Consider the following 20,391-nt stretch of genomic DNA (forward strand, 5'->3'; position numbering starts at 1 on the left):
TGTCATCCATATAAAGTTACGCGAGCAGAAATGCGTCTGCTGAGCGCTGACTTGCAAGTGAGAGGATCAACAATAACATGGAAGTTGGAGGATAAACGAAGCTGGTTAGCACCAAAACCTTAAGTCTAGGCTAAAAACTTACTTGTATAGTGGAGCCTTTGGTGATTAGTCTCCCTGTCAGGTCTAGACCTGCTGGACTCTCTGCTGCTCTGTTATACTGTAATCTGTGGTCAGCCACTCTTTACAGAACTGACTCTGTGTTTTTCTTTCCTTTCTCTGCCGATCTGATCAGCTGACCATCCTGTGCATCTGATGCTGTTGCCTCTCCTGCCTTGATTGGGTGCTGCTGCTCACCAGCCTTCTGGACCGGCTTGACCACCACTGAGCTTCTTGCCTTGCAGCGCTGTGCAGTCCTCACCCTCAGATCTTCTCTTTCCCACTTTGTACTATAACACTTCATGGTGTCGACTGTAGGAGGATGGGCTCCCCTTCTGAGTCTTGGTTCCTCTGAAGGTTTCTTCCTCTTCTAGGGAGTTTTTCCTTGCCACCGTTGCCGCTGGCGACGCTCATGGGGGCTCGGACCTGGATTTTCTTTTCTTTTCTCTCTGTAATACTGATTGTTCTGTAAAGCTGCTTTGTGACAACACCTGTTGTAAAAAGCGCTATATAAATAAATTTTGCTTGCTTGCTTGCAAAACCAAGAGCCTTCCTGCACTCCAGGCTGAAAAAAGCTAAAGTCAAGCTTATCCACTCATAACAAGGAAGAAAGTAAACAAAAGTTAAATGGAAAATGACGTTTCATGTGCTTTTTACACAGGACAAGTGAAAAATACAATAAATGTATCTTTATTCAGACACCAGAGACAAATTTTCTACCCTTTCAGCCTGAGGAAAAAAAAAACTCAAATTGAGGTAAGACTAGAGAACTTGTAGAGAGGAGAATTAACACCAGAGCCGGTTTAAGAGAGGCCTGGCCACTTGACTGCTGAACAGCAGAGGGCGCCTGTGAGTGAGTCCTCAATGAATGGGAGTAAATGGTGAAAAACTGAAAGTTAAAATAGTTTCTAATCACTCACCCAGAACTTTCCTTTCATTTTAGAAAGTAGAAGCACGTATTTCACAAAAAAAACAAAAAAAAAAAACAAAGAAATGTTACCGATAAAACTTAAAAGGGTTTTGGCCAGCAGGACACCAACATTACTGCTACTGAGTGCTGATTGCTTGGCGAGCGGAGCAGCTCATTGGCTACTATGAACGTACATGAGGCGCTGCTTTAGACTCCTATAACTGGGGTTTAAAAGCTCTTTAAAAATCTTGTTAGAGTGCTAAAATGTCTTATGCTGTTCAGTGTTCAGGAAATGACTATTCTCTACCATTCAATATGTTTAGGCAATTCTAAATTATGATTTTGCACAAATGCTCCATATTAACTCATTCATATTGGACTCACTCAGGAGCGCCCTCTAGTGTTTGAGCTGGAAGACAATACAGTGCGGTAATTCTCCTCTTAAGTTATCCCACAAACGGGGAAATTCCACCTCCTCATTTAACCTATCTGTGAAACGAAACACCACACACACACTAGGGGGCAGTGAGCACACTTGCCCGGAGCGGTGGGCAGCCCTATCCATGGCGCCCGGGGAGCAACTGGGGGTTAGGTGTCTTGCTCAAGGACACCTTAGTCATGCTGTCAGCTCTGGGGATTGAACCAGCAACCTTCCGGTCACAGGGCCAGTTCCCTAACCTCCAGCCCACGACTGCCTCTTTACAGGTTCTCTGCTACCACTTCGATTTGGTATTCGGGGAAATAGGAAGAGGCCAGGCTCCTCATAAACTGGCTCTGGTAAGACATCCAGATAACATGATAGCTACTTTCCCAACTTTACCTTCTAGCTAGTTGCCCTCATTTACATTTATAGCATTTGGCAGACGATCTTAACCTGAGTGACGTACAATTAGAGCTGGGTGATATGACCAAAAATGTTATCACGATAAACAAAATTCCTATTATTATTCGATATCGATACACATCGCAATACATCTCAAATCTTTATGATTTTTGCTTCTGGGTGGATAATTTTAAACTATCCTTTATTGCCAGAACATGACAAACACTCAAACAGTGGAACATTTCACAGATCTGTCATGGGACAGTGGGAGAAAGTGTCTGGTGAGCCGTTTATATCAGCTGGAAAAGCACGGCCGCAATTTTTGTAATAGACATAATTTAAGAAAGAAAAGATTATTTTCAGCTGTCTGGTGACGAGGCTCGGCTATCCCGTCACAAATGCTAAACAAGCGGCCAACAACAGTGCTAAACTCTTTAGCTTCTCAACAACGTCAGCTTAGTATGAACAGCAAACATTAGCTGGCTCGGCACTGGATTTCGCTATTCTATCGTAGTAATACTGAATATTAATAGAACAATACCAGACAAATGGAGTCCTCCTTTTAGGTACATTTAAACTGAAATCAGTGCTTCTGTGTCTTGTTTGATCTACAGTAACCTTTTCCCTGTGTTGTGCGAGTGACAGAGCACTCCTTCAAATTAGCCAGCTGCTACAACCAGCAAGCCTGGAAAGACGGCATTCTCCCGCTTTCCAATGCCTCACGGCTTCCTCAGTTTACCTTCGTTTAAATGAGGACTGTAAATTGCAATTACCCACTTCTTTCTTTCACTTTCCTTGCTTGGGAATGCACTAATACTAAAACATGACTGAGCGCTGTAAAAGTGCTGTAGATGAGAGAAGCAGACGTGATTTAATGCTGCTAAAGCTTGTTGGAATGTACAGGTGAGTACACTGTAGGACAGTAGAGTGACCCCACTTATCTCGTCACTCACACTCGGTCACAGGCGAACAGATCGCTGGTCGCTCCAGTCAAACAGGGAATGTATAACTCCACGTTTCAGCCGTGGCTAAAGTCATTTTACTCGTCGCCCTCTCCCTCTCTAATCATGTCGGAAAACGTGAAAAATGCGCCCTCTCCTGGCGACAGCAGAATAGTGTTGCTTTAATTGCCGTAGAAACTACCACCAGGAGTGTTGCTAGAACGTGGAAGAGTGAGAATGGTGAATCATACAGAACATGTATCAGACCTTTCTTATTGCTCTATAGTTATATCACAATAATTAGCGCCCAGCCCCACTTACAATATGCTCATTTTACGCAGGTAGGTGAAGGCAGTGTTGGTAAAGAAAAGGGTGCTTCCCAGGTGGGGAATCAAATCCTAGTCTGTGGCATGGAGGGCAAAGGTGTTACACACGACACTATACCAGCCACATACCAGCTGATGAGTCATTTCTGCAGTTTGAATGATCAGTTTACATTTTTAATTGTGTTCATTGAAGCTAATTCCTGTCTCCGTGCGTTTGCTTTTGACATTCTAGGTCCAAAGACCTGACAAAAGGCTGTAGATTTTAGGCCCTCGATGGCAAAATCACACTTAGAGATGGAAAATCACATTATGCTGTTTGAATTGGGGGCAGGTGGAGAAATGCTAAAGCGTGACTGGCAAAAAGTAACGCAGGCAAGCTGGGCTGGCCGTCTAAGCTGCAATAAAGCAGCGTGAACATCGTTGTGTCGTGCAGCCGTTTTCTTCTGAAATCCCAGCAGAAGTTTCCATTTAAATTGAATTATTTATAATGAAGGTTCAAGGGGACACTTTGCAGATGGTGTTGTACCACCTGTTAGGCTCTCGGGGACAAAGCAGCAATCTGCTAGCTTAAATCAGTTGCCATTCCTCTGCAACTTCAGAATAAACGATACTAACACCATTCACCTTTTTTGTGGAAGTGACTTGGACGTTGAAAAGTTATAGGAAAATCTGATTAAGTTACGAGAACGACTTTCAGAGCAAATGTGAGATAGTGGTTGTTTGTTCCAAGTGAGTGAGAGGTTTTGAACTGACAGAGGATTCTCTGGAGCGACGACATAAAAGAACCAGATTTGCTTCCCTTAAGAATGTTTCAATTGGTGGTCCTATGAAGGAAAACCGTGTTTCTCAACCTAATCTCAGTCTGCGGCATCTGTACCATTCAGTTACCAAAAACAGTACTTTCAAAATTTTTTCTGTATTTAATAACATGACAGAAAACCGACAGCCTCAAAGCACACTGTCCATGAGCTTCTCCCTCAATGATTCCAAATCAATTTCACAGTAATCACATATTGGGGTTTTTGCAATGTTTCTATATCCTGAACAGCAGTCGCTGCTTCTGACAAATCCTGAATTTAGTCTGCATTTTTGTTCTGCTCGCTAGCTTATTTGGAAACCCCCCCCGTCGTACTTCCGCTCACCGGGCCACTTAACTGGAAACCCCCCCCGTCGTACTTCCGCTCACCGGGCCACTTAACTGGAAACCCCCCCCGTCGTACTTCCGCTCACCGGGCCACTTAACTGGAAACCCCCACCGTCGTACTTCCGCTCACCGGGCCACTTAACTGGAAACCCCCCACGTCGTACTTCCGCTCACCGGGCCACTTAACTGGAAACCCCCCACGTCGTACTTCCGCTCACCGGGCCACTTAACTGGAAACCCCCCACGTCGTACTTCCGCTCACCGGGCCACTTAACTGGAAACCCCCCACGTCGTACTTCCGCTCACCGGGCCACTTAACTGGAAACCCCCCACGTCGTACTTCCGCTCACCGGGCCACTTAACTGGAAACCCCCCCACGTCGTACTTCCGCTCACCGGGCCACTTAACTGGAAACCCCCCACGTCGTACTTCCGCTCACCGGGCCACTTAACTGGAAACCCCCCACGTCGTACTTCCGCTCACCGGGCCACTTAACTGGAAACCTCCACCTCGTACTTTTGCTCACTGTCAACATTAGTAGACACACCTATCTTGTACTTCCACTCACTGGCCACTTCATTGGAAATGCCTACTATGTAGGTCCAATTTTATAGAAGATTGAAGTTTGTAAGCCATTTATTACTGAAGACGTATAATTACACACTGTAGCCCACCTGCTGCAGAATGTATCATCACTGGTCAGTTTATGACCACAGAACCGTTGTTAACCAGATATTATTTGGACCATTTTCATCACAGCAGTGACACTGACACGAAACCTGGTGGGCTGAGAGTGGTCCACCACCATCGCTTAAGCGATGGAGGAGGACTAACGCAACAAGCTAGAGCTTTAGATGAAGTGGCCAGTGAGTGCATGTGTTTTGCATGGAAATCATACACGAATGCTTCTTTGGGACCACTCTGCCATCTAGTGGTGCAGAATTTCTATTTCAACTTAATGTGTATTTCACATTCTCAAACAAAATGATCTGTGAAAAGCACGCTTTAGTCTGTATGTGCACATTTACCACCACTCAGATACAGAATATAGTACAATTTATTTGACCACTTTCATTTGACGTCCTTCACCAAAAATATGCTGACGGTTCAACAAGGCAAAACACCACCTTGATGGTTCCTTCCGCAGAAAAAGACAGTTTGCTCTTTATTGTAACTGAAAACTAAAATTAAATTAAAAGTAGCACAATGACACCGACCACAAACATGCCTCAGCCGTCTAAAGGGGCACATGCAGGTGTTTAAATGGTGAAAACTCAATTACCTGCAAATATTTACAGTCCATACTCATGCACAGCACTTGCGGGAACAGATGCACGAGCCACGGAAGCATGAGCCATGCACACGCACAAACACGCATACCGAAACTCAGTCATAGGGTGGAGTCAGTCATCACAGTGAGGATTACAAGCGCTACATTAACAATCTGCGCATGGTTCCGTTCGTTACATAAACAAAACGTCACACGCGCACAGAAAAAAAAACACAAACACCCTTATTTAAACCGTATTCCCTAAAAAAAAATCTGATTATTCTTATCACAATATCATTTCGGAGAAATCCATTTCATCTACAGCGATTCAGGAGTCAGTGTATAAACTAGGACGACAGAGTGCCTGGTGAGAGCGGGCGAGGGTCGCTCCCACCACTGCAGAGATGGTTGTTCAAACTGAGGAGCAGTGCCATGCACACAAGTGTAGTTCTTTTCACAGTAATAATAATAATAATAATAATAATAAAAAACACAATCGTTCATTCAGGCGTCAATTAGCAAAAGTTTGACAAAGAAAAAAAAAAGAAAAAAAGATTCATTTTCCTCCTTAACTCAAACGCAGCCGATCAGTGAAGACATCTGTTGTCTAAAATCTGATTCTTTAGTTTCACCATAGAACTTGCAAAGGGGAGAACTACCCCTCTGTAATGTCTTCCAGGTCGAACACTAGAGGGCGCTCCCGAGCGAGTCCAAAATGAATGGGTTGATCCGGAGCACTTGAGCAAAATCATAGTTTATAAACGCTTAAACATTTTAAGGTAAAAGGATGAGGTCGTTTCCTGCACACTGAATATAATAAAACATTTTAACACCGCTGTTATATTTTTACGAGCTTTTAAACTCGAGCTATAGGAGTTTAAAGCGGCCCCGACGTCAGTGAGCGCCAACAGCCAATGAGCTGCTCCGCTCGCCAACCAATCAGCACTACGGTAGCAGAAACGTTAGCGTCCTGCTGCCCAAAACCCGTTTGCTGTAGAAAAAAGGAAACACAGGCGAGATTTCTTGACTTTTTTAGTAAAACACATCCTTCTACTTTCTAAAATTAAAGAAACGTTTTTAGCCAGTGAGATCCTTTCACCCCCATTCATTGAGGACTCGCTCGCGAGTGCCCTCTGCTGTTTCGCTGGCCTGTTTTTGATATGACGTGAAATAGGAAAAGCCAGGCTCCTCATAACCTCTGGTTTTACCACTGGAACGATGAGGCTAAGGTACCTAAACAAGTGAAGAAACCTAACAGAACAACCAATAAGCATCATGCAAACTGCATGCCTAAATGTAGGCCTGTCACAGTCATTAGGTTTTATCTGACTTCTTGTACTGAAGTGGCCAAACTGGCCGACTAGTTACTAACAAACATCAAATAAACAAACTTTACTCACTGCTGCCTTATGTCAACAAACATTAAAGGAACAGTTTGCCGATAAATCTAATTTTCATGATTTCCCCCTGGACCCAGATGCAGTCCATCAGCCAATACATTTAGTGTCCAAGTTTTGCACCTTTAGTTTAGAACTTGAGCTGCGATACTAACAGTGCTAACAAACACTGTAAGCAAATACATGCCAGAACCTATACTTGGTTCAAATTACAGTCATATGGTACGTAAACCTGTTTAAAAAAAAACTATTTAGTAAAATGCATAGACCTCATTTACACATTTAAGCTAGGATGACACCAGATTGCATTCTGGAAAGAAGAAATGACAGTTTTCCCAAACAGCTGCCCCATTAGCTTTTAATTCAGCAATAGAACCCGAGAGGGAGTGTGTTATCATGAAATAACATCACAGCTGTGATTTGGTGGCCGTAGATCATCACAGCCGTGATGTTATTGGTGATAACTCCCTCCTCGAGTGCTCTACTGCTTTAATACAGCAGTTAAATAAACACAGTAAGAAATGAATAAACTGGCCGTGAACGCAGCGTTTAATGTTTTAATGTTCAGTTCCTTCCTCCAAATTATAGCTCCTTAACGAGCTGCTCGTCAGAGTAACGAGCCCCGCCCACTCGCTGCACAGCCGGCAGTTCGTTCTCCAGATCCTCACACTAAATTCCCAAACTGTCGTCACCACTGAGCAGCTTTTCAGTCGGCAGCTGTGACAGAAGAACAGCTGAACAACCTGGAATCAGCCAGAAATGAACCCAACACCATTCGCCAGACGTGTCTGATCTTCAGAGTCTGACCAAATCAGACTGAGCCGTAAAACTGACCCAATATCAGGTTCAGCTCAGTTTGGTCAGTTTCTCCAGATCAGTATTAATGTTGTTTTGTTCCAGCCGGTCTGTAAAGCTTCTTACAGCCCGTTTAGTTTGGCGAATGGTGTTGGGTTCATTTCTGGCTGATTCCAGGTTGTTCAGCTGCTCTTCTGTCACAGCTGCCGACTGAAAAGCTGCTCAGTGGTGACGACAGTTTGGGAATTTAGTGTCGTCTCGTCTTCAGAGTCGGACATAATTAGCTGTCGGTCAAAAGTGATCTTTAAAAGTGTCCGTTTTCTGTTCGTGGCAAAGAAAGAAGTAAAAATTTCAGATGGCCTGAGCGTCTCCTACAGCTGTCAAACTCGTTGCTTAGCAACGGCGTCTCAGTGATGCGGTGTTTGTGAAAAACCCGTGATGTTACGGTGATGATAACAGCACGATTAGATCACTTCTAACCAATCAGCTGGCGTGGCTGGAACTAACTGCTGTATAATAGCATTCTTATACTTCATAGTCTGCTGTTCTAAACCACATCGACTGGTCTGAACGAAGACCTGGATGTGGTTTGAGTGGACAAGGTTTGGGGATGTATTTACGGAAACTGTTTGGGTGCCTATTGACTACCAGTGTTTGTTAGCAACGTTAGCCTCATGTCTTATGTTCTTCAGCCAAAATTCTTGACTGATCAACCTACTCCTATAAATAAACACCACTCACTGCTACCATCTAAAGGTGATACAGCACCAGTCAGAAGTTAGAACCTTTGCTGTTGCTTTTATTGTATTTGTATGTATTTCCCTCAACCCAACTGATAAAAATGAACCCAGATCTGTTTGTTGCCACCAAACATGTCTTGGCTGATCAACTATGTATAGAATAAAGGGGAAAGCTCGCAAATTTTTGCATCAAACCATCACTTTAAACCCCCCAATGCATCACACTTAAAGCGAGAACTTACCAAACGGAGACCAAACTAAGATTTGTGTCGAACATGGAGATTAATAATTAATAACACGGCCTTACCAAGACCCTGCTCTTTTTACGTCGTATCATCAAATATTAAAGACTCCTCCTTAAAGAAATTATCCCACCGTTAAACATTTTAAACGTTAAGTGCGAACAACCGAATCCATTATCCACCGCAGCCGAAGGCACTCTTCCTTGAACATAGAGAAGCTGCGTTAGTTGCTCGGATCTCTTACATTATCCTTGGTAGGGCTGAGCGGCTGCCGTCGGCCCAGTCACCTTAACCTTGTGCTTCAACAGGTTCTTCATCATTTAACACAAGTTCAAAGCCAAGATGTTCAGGATCGGCCGCTTAGTATTTGTTCTCATCCCACGGTGGTAGTCTGTTCACTAAAGCTTTGTGGTCTATGTCAATGCTGGCCAGCAAGCCACCTGTATTCTTCTCAGAGCCAGAGTAGTCGATGTCTTCTCCTTTTAGAGTGGTCATATGACCACCTAGAGCCTTTAAAATGGCATTTCCGGCACATATGTCCCACTTCTTAATGTACGTCACGTGGATGTACATGTCTGCCTTCTCGTATTCCTCATCAGAAACATCCAGAAGCGCAAGCACTTTATATCCTGGGAAAAGAAGGATATTCATGTTTAAATTTTTAATATACACCGACTGGCCAGTTCATTGTCCATTTCATCAGCTCCACTTATGACATAGATGCACTTTGTAGTTCTACAGTTACAGACTGTAGTCCATCTGTTTCTCTGATACTTTGTTACGCTGTTCTTCAGTGGTCAGGACCCCCATGGACCCTCACAGAGCAGGTACTGTTTGGGTGGTGGATCATTCTCAGCACTGCAGTAACACTGACGTGGTGGTGTTGTGTTGGTGTGTAACAGGGTAACAAAGTATCAGAGAAACAGATGGACTACAGTCTGAAATTACAACGTGGAGCTTATAAAGTGGACAACGGGTACATAAACAAGGTCTTTAATGATGTTGCCAGTTGGTGTACAGTAATGCGCATGAGTCAGAGATCACCTTTTATTTAATTTACAGTCAAAATGGCCAAAATTACAGCTAAAATACACGTTTTTCAGTATTTAGCGCGTCTACTTTTTTGTCTTTATTACAACTTCTGTTCTTTTCAGGAGACTTGCATTCATTTTTCAAAGAAATCTGCAGGGATATTTTTCCACACCTTCTAAATTCAGTCTTAGATGTTCGTTTAGTATTTTCTGCTTCTCGCAATCCCACTAATAAAAAATTAAGCAGTTGTGGCCTCAATAACAGAAATGCTTATTAGTCAAAAGTCACAGGACACCGGATTATCTTATTTTATTGTTTGTGCTGTCACAAGCCTCCACGATGCGGTGCTGAAGGTGGTGTTTGTTGCGGATTTTCTCAGCATAGACAATTTGTTTGAGATGACCCCAGAGATAAAAGTCGATAATAAAATGAAAAATTAAATAAAATAAAACTGTGTCCTGTGACTTTTGACTCGCCCTGTAGAGATGAGTCTTTGTAACAGGAAATGTTTAATAAAAGCTTTACATTTCTAAGAACGTTGCTGTGGTGGTGACTGTGATGGTCCCTCTGCTAAGCTGTCTTTGGCTTCTGTTTGGCTACAGCGTCTTGGTGTAACCCAAGAACCCACGAAAGTTTGGGCATCTCTGCTCAAATTACATTGATTTTCTAAGTGAAAATAAGTTGCACATCCTCTACAGAGAACACACTTCTGCACATTTTATTGCCCAACTACTCAACTTGCATACCAGTGCATTTTATAGCCAACGCAACTATGACCTACGACGCCAAGCAGACCAGCTCAACAAGGGGATGCCATAGTCACCACACCATCACATTAGCTATAGCAGTGGCCACAATTAATGAAGTCTGACGAAATCGGAGATGGTCCAAAATGACAGATTAAAATCAAGTGACATCTTAAAATTTAAGAATTTAGTTTTTTTCCGTCTCTTAGAATTTTAGAGATACAAGTAATGATAAGCAAGTCAACTTGAGATTATTTACAAACTCCACGTTTTTTGAGGAAAGGCTTTTCAACTACGTTTGTTGTGTAAATTGACCAACACACTTTATGTATATACACACTAGAAATATTACTATTTGTACCCAAATATCTTAAATGAATCTGATCTGAGAACAGTGATAATAAATGTCTCTGAACTGTGACGCTGTGAGACGTAGGACATGACTAACTTAACATAAATTAACTGAATTCAAGCTGAACTCAAAGTTAGATTTTGAATATGTGAACTTCACCAAATCCAGAATGTGAACATGAAGTACCTGCGCCCCCTGCTGGTATGATTTCGGTGCTGTTCCCAAAAGCCTGCTGGACGAAGCTCTTTACTTTCCCCGCATGCGAGCGGGACACTATTACTTTGGGGTTGTTTGCGTTGTAGGAGTCACGGCGGTTCACATTTGCTGCCCCACCCACCATGCCCCAAGCTGAGGGAAAGAAGGCACAGTTGAGTTACAAGAGGAAACGCTGCTTAAACCAACACTGCTCCCAGTAGACCATACACACAATATACACTTATATTCAGAATGTAAATATTTTTCATTGTGCAATATGTTCATAAGTGCAATCTTACGCAACTCTTATTTTATTCTTATTTTGCTGTAAATAGTCTAGAGATTTAACTTTATTTTTTATTATTTATAATGTTTATAGTGTTTATACTGTTTCCCGTTTCTATTACTGAGTGCCTTACTTCTGTTACTCTGCTGCTGCTGTAATACTGTGAATTTCCCCACTGTGGGACTGATAAAGGATCATCTTATCTTATCTAAAGGAACACTCCAGCTTTTTTAACATAATCTCTATCTGGCATATCTGTATCATACAGTTACCACAGAAAATGATTTTGAAACATTACTTACAAAAACAGGTGTATACATAAATAGTTAAATACAAAGAGACAACAAAAAAGTGGAAACCTCTTTTCTAAAAGTGAGAGTGAGTGTTATCCACATTTTAACCCATCTGTGCAGTGGAACACCACATACACTACTGAACACGAACACACACACACACACACACACACACACACACACACACACACACACACTAGGGGGAAGTGAGCACACAGCCCGGAGTGGTGGGCAGCCCAGGGAGCAGTTGGGGGTTAGGTGCCTTGCTCAAGGGCATTTCAGTCACATACTGTTGACTCAGGGGATTGAACCGGCAACCTTCCGGTCACAAGGCTGATTCCCTAAGCTCCAGCCCACGACTGCCCCCCTAAGCTCCAGCCCACGACTGCCCCCCTAAGCTCCAGCCCACGACTGCCCCAATATACAGCTCTGGGTGATCAAAACAAGCCAAAACTGAAACTTTTCCTCCACGCTGGATAAACGACTAGAGAGCAGGCATCCCTGATACGGACTGATCAGATACGGATGCTTTTTTGTGCGTTTTAACTTTAAGACGAAGCACACCAGAGACGTTATAAAGAAGGAGACCAGTGGCTAGTTCAACTGCACAGAAAGCTTGTAATGCTCAACTTGATGTCATTGTGTCAATCAGCTTGTTGGAACACGAGTGGGTGAAAGCCCACCCTTGTGGTGGGCTCAAAATTCATGTTTTTTGTATTACTGAGCCAAACACTACTAACTATGAGCTTTTTGATTTTATCAGTGACGCCAAATATGCTTTTGAAACAGTAGTTTGACCTTCAGGACCACAAAGCAAGGTCCATCAAGGCATGGTTAGGTGAGCCATGTGTGAAAGAACCTGACTGGCCCTCACAGAGTCCCAACCTCAACCCCATCAAACACCTTTGGGATGAACTAGAACGTGTCCGACATACAATCGCTGCTGTTGGATCAAAACCTCATATCTCCAAAATGGTAACTTTACAGGAGAAGGAAAAAACATACTTTACTTTTAATGTAAGTCAATGGAACCAGACTTTTTTCCAGGCCATTTCTTTTGGTCCATTCTTCATGATATTTACACAGGATGTAAAGGGCAAGAGTTACTTTCAAATTATGTCAAAAACTGAAAAACGTCAAAAATGAAGATACACGGTTTTCATCTGACAACAGCAACATGTCAATATTTCTACCCAACACTGTCCACACACTAAACGTTCATTTCTACAGTGTTTTTTTTTTTATTTGCCAGCTTGTTCAAATTTTCTGTTCCACCAAATGAAGCAGCAGTTACATTCTGGCACCTGTGCAGCGATGCTTGACGCAGCTCACCAAGTCAGGTGGCTCCTTAGGTGGTATGAGAGTAACCAGAAGCACCCTGGTGTCCACGTTGGGCTGTGGCTAACTCCAAAAGGCCGCCCATTAATGTGGGGCCTGTTTACACCCTGCACTCACACCCACTTATGGTGATCGGATCACTTTCGGATTTCACTTGACCCTCAAGAAAAGCCAGGTGTGTCAACACCCCCAGGACGCACTGAGAGTGGATTACGATCAGACCACCCAAACCACATTCAGAGGTGATCGCAGACGGATTTCCACCACATTTAAAACAAGTTATGTGTTATTATAGCAGAGAATAACACATTTGTGAATAGACTGTGTCAACTACTGGATGTCAGTTCACCTTGACTGAACTGCATAGAGGGGCCAAAACTTTCGATTGTGGGTGGAAGCGAGACAACTGATTGCAATTTTCTGTGGGACCGGGCAGGAATGGGATGAAATCTTGCAGGAACAGAAAAAAAAAGCTCTAGTCTACCTTCAGATCACCTTGAATGAAGTACTTCAGTAAAAATGAACTCATTTTGAAGGCAAGTAGGCTACAGCCTCTTATTGTCCGGGGTATCTCTTGGACTTTCCATCTGAGTTTACGTGACCAAATCGTAAGGCAAATTATGCGATAACTGCATGAAATAAATGTAATTTTATTTATTTATTTTGTAAAAGCCCCTCAAATTAACAGAAACATGTTTTATGATCACACATGTTGCTCTATGCTTACAATTTACTGCTGAAAGACCAAAAATCTCCGACGCTCTTTGTGTTATTTTCTAAAAGTGATGTTTCCAGAGCAGATCACTGAAGAGACGCCGTCTGTTTATAGTTTAGAGCCCAGATTTGGGGAAAAACGGGTCGACTTTCAGTAGAAAAACAAAGTTCAGCTTCTTTTATTATAAGGGTTTAAAATGACATCACCGTCTATTAGACTGGAGAGAAGAGCTACAGCCTCACACGATGCCCAGCTTCTGAACGGAGCTTATCTAATTATAAAATTTATGAAGAATATGACGAAGTGCGTTTTGGAACCGCCAGTGGTCTCAAGGAGTTCAAGACATCAGATCGGTGTCTCTCAAGGTTTCAAAATCAGTTATAGAAAAATTTCCTTTAAACAAACATCACTATGAACTACAGGTAACAGCAGAATTCATTAGGAGTGTTGACATTACTGTCATTGTCAACAATGTGAATCTTTTGGTCAGCTGTTCGTTTAAAATTCAAACAGACACACCTGTAAACCCAGTGAAGGGTTTGTGGATCACGCCTAGAACAGGATCTCCATCTACAGCCACACACACCATAGTCGTCACATATTTCCGCAGGTTTTCTGGTTTAAAAAACAATAAACAAAGAATAAAGAATGCAGTCCAGTATCACCTTGTCGGATCACTTTACTGGTGCATCCGTCATATACAAATACACAGTGGCCCCAAAAGTATGTGGACACTTTAATCACTAAACCTTGTGAACTTTAATATTCTTTAGGTGACTTCTTTAAACAATTAATACATTCTATCCAAATATCATTTATAGATAAAATTATATATCAAAATATTTATAAAAAATTAATTAGCACAACATCAAACTGATGAAATTCCAACCATCGTTCATGTATTTTGCCCTTAAACAGAGCAAAATCTGCTGATTATTCTACTAAATGAAGGCGCCAACATATGCCGTGCTTCGAGTCAACACACCTGTGTATTCCTGAGTGGCGTCCAACGGATCGATCCACACAGTCACACTCTCTGCGGGCACCAGTTTACCCTCCGGGATCTTATTCAGAATCTCAGAAGGGATGTTGCGGGTCCATATGGTGGCTTCTCCATCAGAGTTATCATGCTCTTCTGAGTTCACCTAACAAAGAGGCATAAAGGACATCTGAACGAAAGCACATTAAAAATAGCTCATTATTAGCTTTAGTAGATAACTAACAGTTTATTATAACAGCTTATGATAGTCACTGGTATGCAGTGTCCACACAAAGTAATGTAACTAACGTATGCAAGTGCTTAGGGGAATAAAGGAACCAAATTAGGAGCTTCTAGTTACGTTAGTACATCACCGGATTTTGCAAAATGCCTGCGTAATTCTGCGGTTGAGATGTAAAGAAAGCCAAAGAGGTTTGATGGATTTCTATGCAGCAGTGGTGATGGGGACATGGGTTTGCAAAGTCTGCAATGCAAATGTAACCGGCTTATTTGTCAACAACCACAGAAAACTGGTTTCTACTTAACGCTGTACACCAGCATGAGAAGGGTCTACCTACAGAGCAGTAGAGCAGTACCTCACTCTCAGACCCAGATATGACGTTACACAGCGCTCAAGAGGCCGAGTATCAACAGTACGTTTCGCTTTACTACATAAAGGGCAGAGAAGGCAGTGAGTAACATGTTTGGAAACCCTTAAACCACAGCTGTGTCCCAAATGGCTACGTACTCCCTACATAGAGCACAATGTGAGTTATGAAATTTTACTTCTACACAAAAATAGTGTGCTCACTATCCTGCACTGAATTCTGCACATGTGCCTCATTCTAAATGGCCCTTTGTTAGACATATTATTCAGTATTTAAGTACCGGAGTCATTACATTAAGACCTACAAAGTGCACTACATAGGGAGCAGGGAGCTGTTTGAGATTCTGGATACAAGATCATGAAATAAAAGTTTGTGGTGCGGTCGAGCTGGAGAGTCTGACTGCGTGAACCTGTGCATGTTTAAGAGCAACCTGCCGCCCCGAAATATACTGTAGAAGTACTAAACAAACATGTTACTGTAACTACAAATAGTTTCTCTGTAAAAATGGTTTTTATTCAAAAGAAGCACTTTTTGTGGCTGCAGTTCCTAAACAGTGGCGCAGGAGCTGAAAGCCGCGGCTACTACTATGGGTGGCTGATATGGCAAAAATAAAATATCATAATACTTTGAGAAAATTTCACGATACACAGTAAGTCATATTTACTTTTTCAGACAACTGATCAGTAGGAACTGAGAAAAAGGAACTAGTATTGATGCATTTTTAAAAAATACTGTCAAAAACTGTGAGCACATAGATTTTATTCAATGTTTTGCACAGTGTTGCACCAAAGCCATGTTTTTTTTTTCCAACCGTGAGGCACCGAGGAACCAACCACAATCCAACTGTAAGAGGGGGTCATAAGAGTCTCTGACTGTCAGAGAAAGACTGCTGCCTTCGTTCTGCGAGGAGTTAAGACCCCTGAGCAGAAAGCGTTCTGCGTTCTCCACGTCAATAAGAGTGAATCCGTCAGAACTGTGCTGTGTGATTTTCATGGGCAGTGAAGCTCCAGAAGCTCAGAGCGTCCGTCGTTGGTTCCACAGCACTGAACGATCTCCGAAATCACACTGAAAGAGCCGTGAGTGCAGCGACGCCCGACACGCTCAATCCAGCATGGGATGAGTTGGACTGTGGTGTTGATGTCGTCCGTACAGCTGGAGGAGGTTCATACTGAGACCTTATAAATACACATAATAAACTTTACGCTCATTTAAACCGTTTACAGGTCACTGCTCTGATCTGTTACGATTTACTAGAGAAATAAACGGTTTTGAAGTCAGCAGAATCTTTTTGAACCACCCTGTATACTGCTGCCCATCTCTGGGTCCTGGAGGGCCTTCAGCACAGTTCGGTGGTCTGCATGCTCGGACACATCTGCTAAACTGGCAACATTACAGCTGACCTCTCTCAAACTTTTTTTTGGGGACAGTGCCAGTATCAGGTTTGTTAAAGCAGTGAGTGTTTATTAAGTGTCTTTTTTTTAGCTGGTTCATCTTCATTTCTGGAGCTGAGAAACAACGTAGGGTGTTTGGGTAAAGGGCAAGTCCACCCCTTTTTAAAAATAACTCAATTATTAAGATGTAAACAAAGTTATTTAAAGTGGTTTGACGTGAAATGTTCCATCCTAGAGAAACTTAGAGTCAGGAAGTGGTCACTGTTCTACAAGTACTGACGACATGCGCAATATTGTATTGCGAGATAATTTATCACAATAACGATGTGTATCGTCAGACCGTTGTACTACTGCCCAACTCTGGGGCAAGCAGCGCAGTTAAGTGGTTTGCCTGCTTTGACTAAACTGGCAACATTACAGCTGACCCCTCTCATCCTGGTCATCTCTTCTTCCAGAAGTTCCCCTCTGGTAGAAGATTCAGGGCCATCAAAGCCAGCACAGTCAGACATGCCAATTTTGCCACGCCATCTTCTCCAGAGCCGTGGAGCTCATCAACAACAGTGGACGCTTCACACTTTAATCCATCTTTGTCATTTTTGAGTCGGTGGCCTAAACTGAAAACGCCGGTTGCTCTTCACATTGTGTGCAAATCTCATAATGAAAGGACCGAGAGAAATGGTTCAAAATAAACTGGGAAAAAGTCTGGTTCCATTGACTTACATGAAAAGTAAGGTAGGTTTTTTCCTTTTTCTGTAAACTTACCATTTTGGAGATACGAGGTTTTGTTCTGACAACAGCTAATAATAATAATAGCTATTGTATTATCTGTCTACTCAGAGCTGCGTGTGTACACGTTCACACTTCTCTTTAGCTCAGTGATGCACAACTCAAGTCCTGGAGGGCTGGTGCCCAGCACGGTTTGGCAGTTCTTACACTAAAACACATCAGGTGTGTACGAGCAGGTAAATCTCTGAAACGTGCCGGGAGTTATTCGCCCCTGCTTCAGCTTCATTCACTTTGGCCCTTTATCACTCTTTGTCAGGGGTGTCCAGTCTTACCCATAAAGCAGGAGCTCACCTGATCAGGTGTCTGAAGACCGAGACCAACTCATTAAAGAAGGAGAATCAGGTGAGCTCCTGTTTGTTTGGACTGAAAACCTGCAGCCACACCCCAGCTTCAAATTTGACTCTATTTGCCCCTTAAATAAATCTCATATTGTCTGTTCAGTCAGTTACATGCAAACCGTGTGCACTCAGCAAGTCAAATACCTCATACGCCGATCAGGCATGACATCATGACCACCTCCTTGTTTATACAGTAAGCTCCACTTACTGTATAGCTGCACTCTGTAGTTCTACAGTTACAGACTGTAGTCCATCTGTTTCTCTGATACTCTGTTCTTCAGTGGTCAGGACCCCCATGGACCCTCACAGAGCAGGTACTATTTGGGTGGTGGATCACTCTCAGCAGTAACACTGATGTGGTGGTGGTGTGTTAGTGTGTGTTGCGCTGGCCTGAGTGGATCAGACACAGCAGTGCTTGTCGAACTACAAAGTGCACCTATATAGTAAGCAGAGCTGATGAAATGGACAATGAGCGCCCATGGTCATAAAGCTATGGGTAACATATGTATGTATAAAGTGATTCTGACTGTAAACCTTGATTACATTTACAGCATTTGGTTGACACTCTTATCCAGAGCGACTAACAATTTGATCATTTTACACAGGCAGGCCAAGGTGGTGTTAGGAGTCTTGCCCAAGGACTCTTATTGGTATAGTGTAGGAGTTACCCACTACACTAACCAACCATTATTTAGTACATTTCTGTTGCTGGAATCACGACCGCTCCCCTCCCTCCTCCCTCTATCCTCTCCCACCCCCACCTCACCTGTAAGTAAGGGTAGGTGTTTTTTATCAGGTAATACATCTTCCTGTGCGAGTTGAGGTCGCCAAGTGTCAGCTTCTCGCTGGCCCCTTCTTTGGTCTTCCCTTTAGATCTCTCCTCCAGGTTGTCCTCCACTCGGATGCGCTTCACCTCTCTCCCTCCCTGCACCGCGGCCTCGATGGACAGAGCCAGGAGCTCCCGGAGATCCACCGTCTTCTTCTGCCTGAAGGCGGCGAACCTGCTGGAGAGGACCCCGGCGTACAGGTGGTAAATCACGCCGAGCCCGAGCAGACAGAACACGGCCACTCCGAGCGGGGACAGCCGGATTCCCATCGGTGCCATAGCGGCAGCTGCTGGATCTCCAGCCCCTTGAACTAACTCACACTGACCTGACGGAGACTTTCGCTCACCGGCTAGCTGCTCTGGCCGTTCACAAACATGCGCATTGTTTTGTTTTTGCTCTTTGTGAAACGGAGCCCGAACCCACGGAGCCTGAATCCACGGAGCCTTGGCTGCACTGCCAGCCGCTAACATTAACTAGCTAACGCCGGACTCATGGACGCTCTGCGGTTGTGCGATTTCCACTAACTTACGCCGACCCGCCGGTCCGAAGGCTGGCCCTCAAAGCGCTGTCAGTGCCCGCAGACGCTTAAAAGACCCCTGAAAGAGTCCGACTGTGAGAGAAACGGACAGACGCGGTCTGTGTTGGAGAAGCTCAGCCTTCTTCCACGTCGCACTAACGCTTCTCCTTCCAGGTCGGAAACCCAGGCTGTGTTCCGAATCGCGAAGAACTAGTGCCCTACAAAGGGCGCTACTTCCGCCCGTCGAAATTTAACGGTAAATTTAGTGCCGGCTGTGTCTCAAATCAAGAGCGTTATAGCTGTTTAGAACCTAGCAGCTCCACATGGGCCTAAGCCTACTCTAAGCACCCCTATGAGAACTCTAAGACACATTATTACTTAAAGAGGCATTCAGGCCCAAAACTAGCCAAGCAATGCATCGATCAGCCCTGCTGGTTTGATTGATTTCCCAAATTTGTATCCTTGTTTTGCGTATTCATTTGTCAATGCTTGCTCACTAAAATACTTCAATACCTCCCCTCTAATGATAAAAATGTAGAGGGTAATGACTGTAGATGTGATATTTGCTTTCCCAGCAGTAATGTTAGCTATCTGGCTGCCTTCTGCATTAGCCAGCAATCAAATAACTAACTAAATAAATCCCACCTTTTTAGTGCTTGTAGCTTTTCAGAAGAGAAGATTAAGATTTAGAGACCCTTATTAGTCCCACAACGGGGAAATTCCACCTCCACATTTAACCCATCCGTGAAGTAAAACACCACATACACTCTAGTGAGCACACACACAATAGGGGGCAGTGAGCACACTTGCCCGGAGTGGTGGGCAGCCCAATCCACAGTACCCGGGGAGCAGTTGGGGGTTAGGTGTCTTGCTCAAGGACACCTCAGTTATGTGCTGTGAGCTCTGGGGATCGAACCGGTGACCTTCCGGTCACGAGGCTGGTTCCCTAATCTCCAGCCCACGACTGCCCCCAGATACATCATCTGAAGGTGGTTTTTATCAGTCTTTAAACCAGAATATCTCTCTTTGAGACTGTTGTGGCACAGCTGTAGGACATGTGCGGGCATGTTCACAACAGACTAGCGATGGTCACGTTTTTCATTTTTGGCTGAAGTGGCCCTTTAATACTTTATCTATTTTAATAAGCTTTACGTTATTTGTCCATTTGTTGCCTTTCCATCTTTATTTTGCACACATTTCCCATGAGCCTTTCTGCTGTCCATGAAATCCCCCCAGGCTTACAT

The 20,391-nt window shown here is 43.5% G+C and overlaps 1 protein-coding gene across 1 annotated transcript; it reads right to left on the reverse strand.

The window, feature by feature from the left end:
• Window positions 1-8,683: 8,683 nt before the first annotated feature.
• Window positions 8,684-19,333, reverse strand: bpnt2 (3'(2'), 5'-bisphosphate nucleotidase 2). Its single transcript, XM_017712248.2, has 5 exons — window positions 18,570-19,333; window positions 14,687-14,846; window positions 14,221-14,316; window positions 11,061-11,222; window positions 8,684-9,373 (listed from the first exon to the last, which is right to left on the reverse strand). Exons 1-5 carry the CDS (start codon window positions 19,098-19,100, stop codon window positions 9,105-9,107), a joined length of 1,218 nt encoding a protein of 405 aa, XP_017567737.1. The 5' UTR covers window positions 19,101-19,333; the 3' UTR covers window positions 8,684-9,104.
• Window positions 19,334-20,391: the final 1,058 nt, after the last annotated feature.

This window comes from Pygocentrus nattereri, chromosome 19 (assembly GCF_015220715.1).
Source record: "Pygocentrus nattereri isolate fPygNat1 chromosome 19, fPygNat1.pri, whole genome shotgun sequence".
Classification (NCBI taxonomy): Eukaryota; Metazoa; Chordata; class Actinopteri; order Characiformes; family Serrasalmidae; genus Pygocentrus; species Pygocentrus nattereri.

Coding starts and splice junctions, on each gene's coding strand:
- bpnt2 (XM_017712248.2), bottom strand. CDS start 19,100: ATGTTAGCGGCTGGCAGTGCAGCCAAGGCTCCGTGGATTCAGGCTCCG. Junction 14,317..14,686: donor CGCCACTCAGGAATACACAG/GTGTGTTGACTC, acceptor TTTTTAAACCAG/AAAACCTGCGGAAATATGTG. Junction 11,223..14,220: donor ACCCTTCACTGGGTTTACAG/GTGTGTCTGTTT, acceptor TCTTTCCCTCAG/CTTGGGGCATGGTGGGTGGG.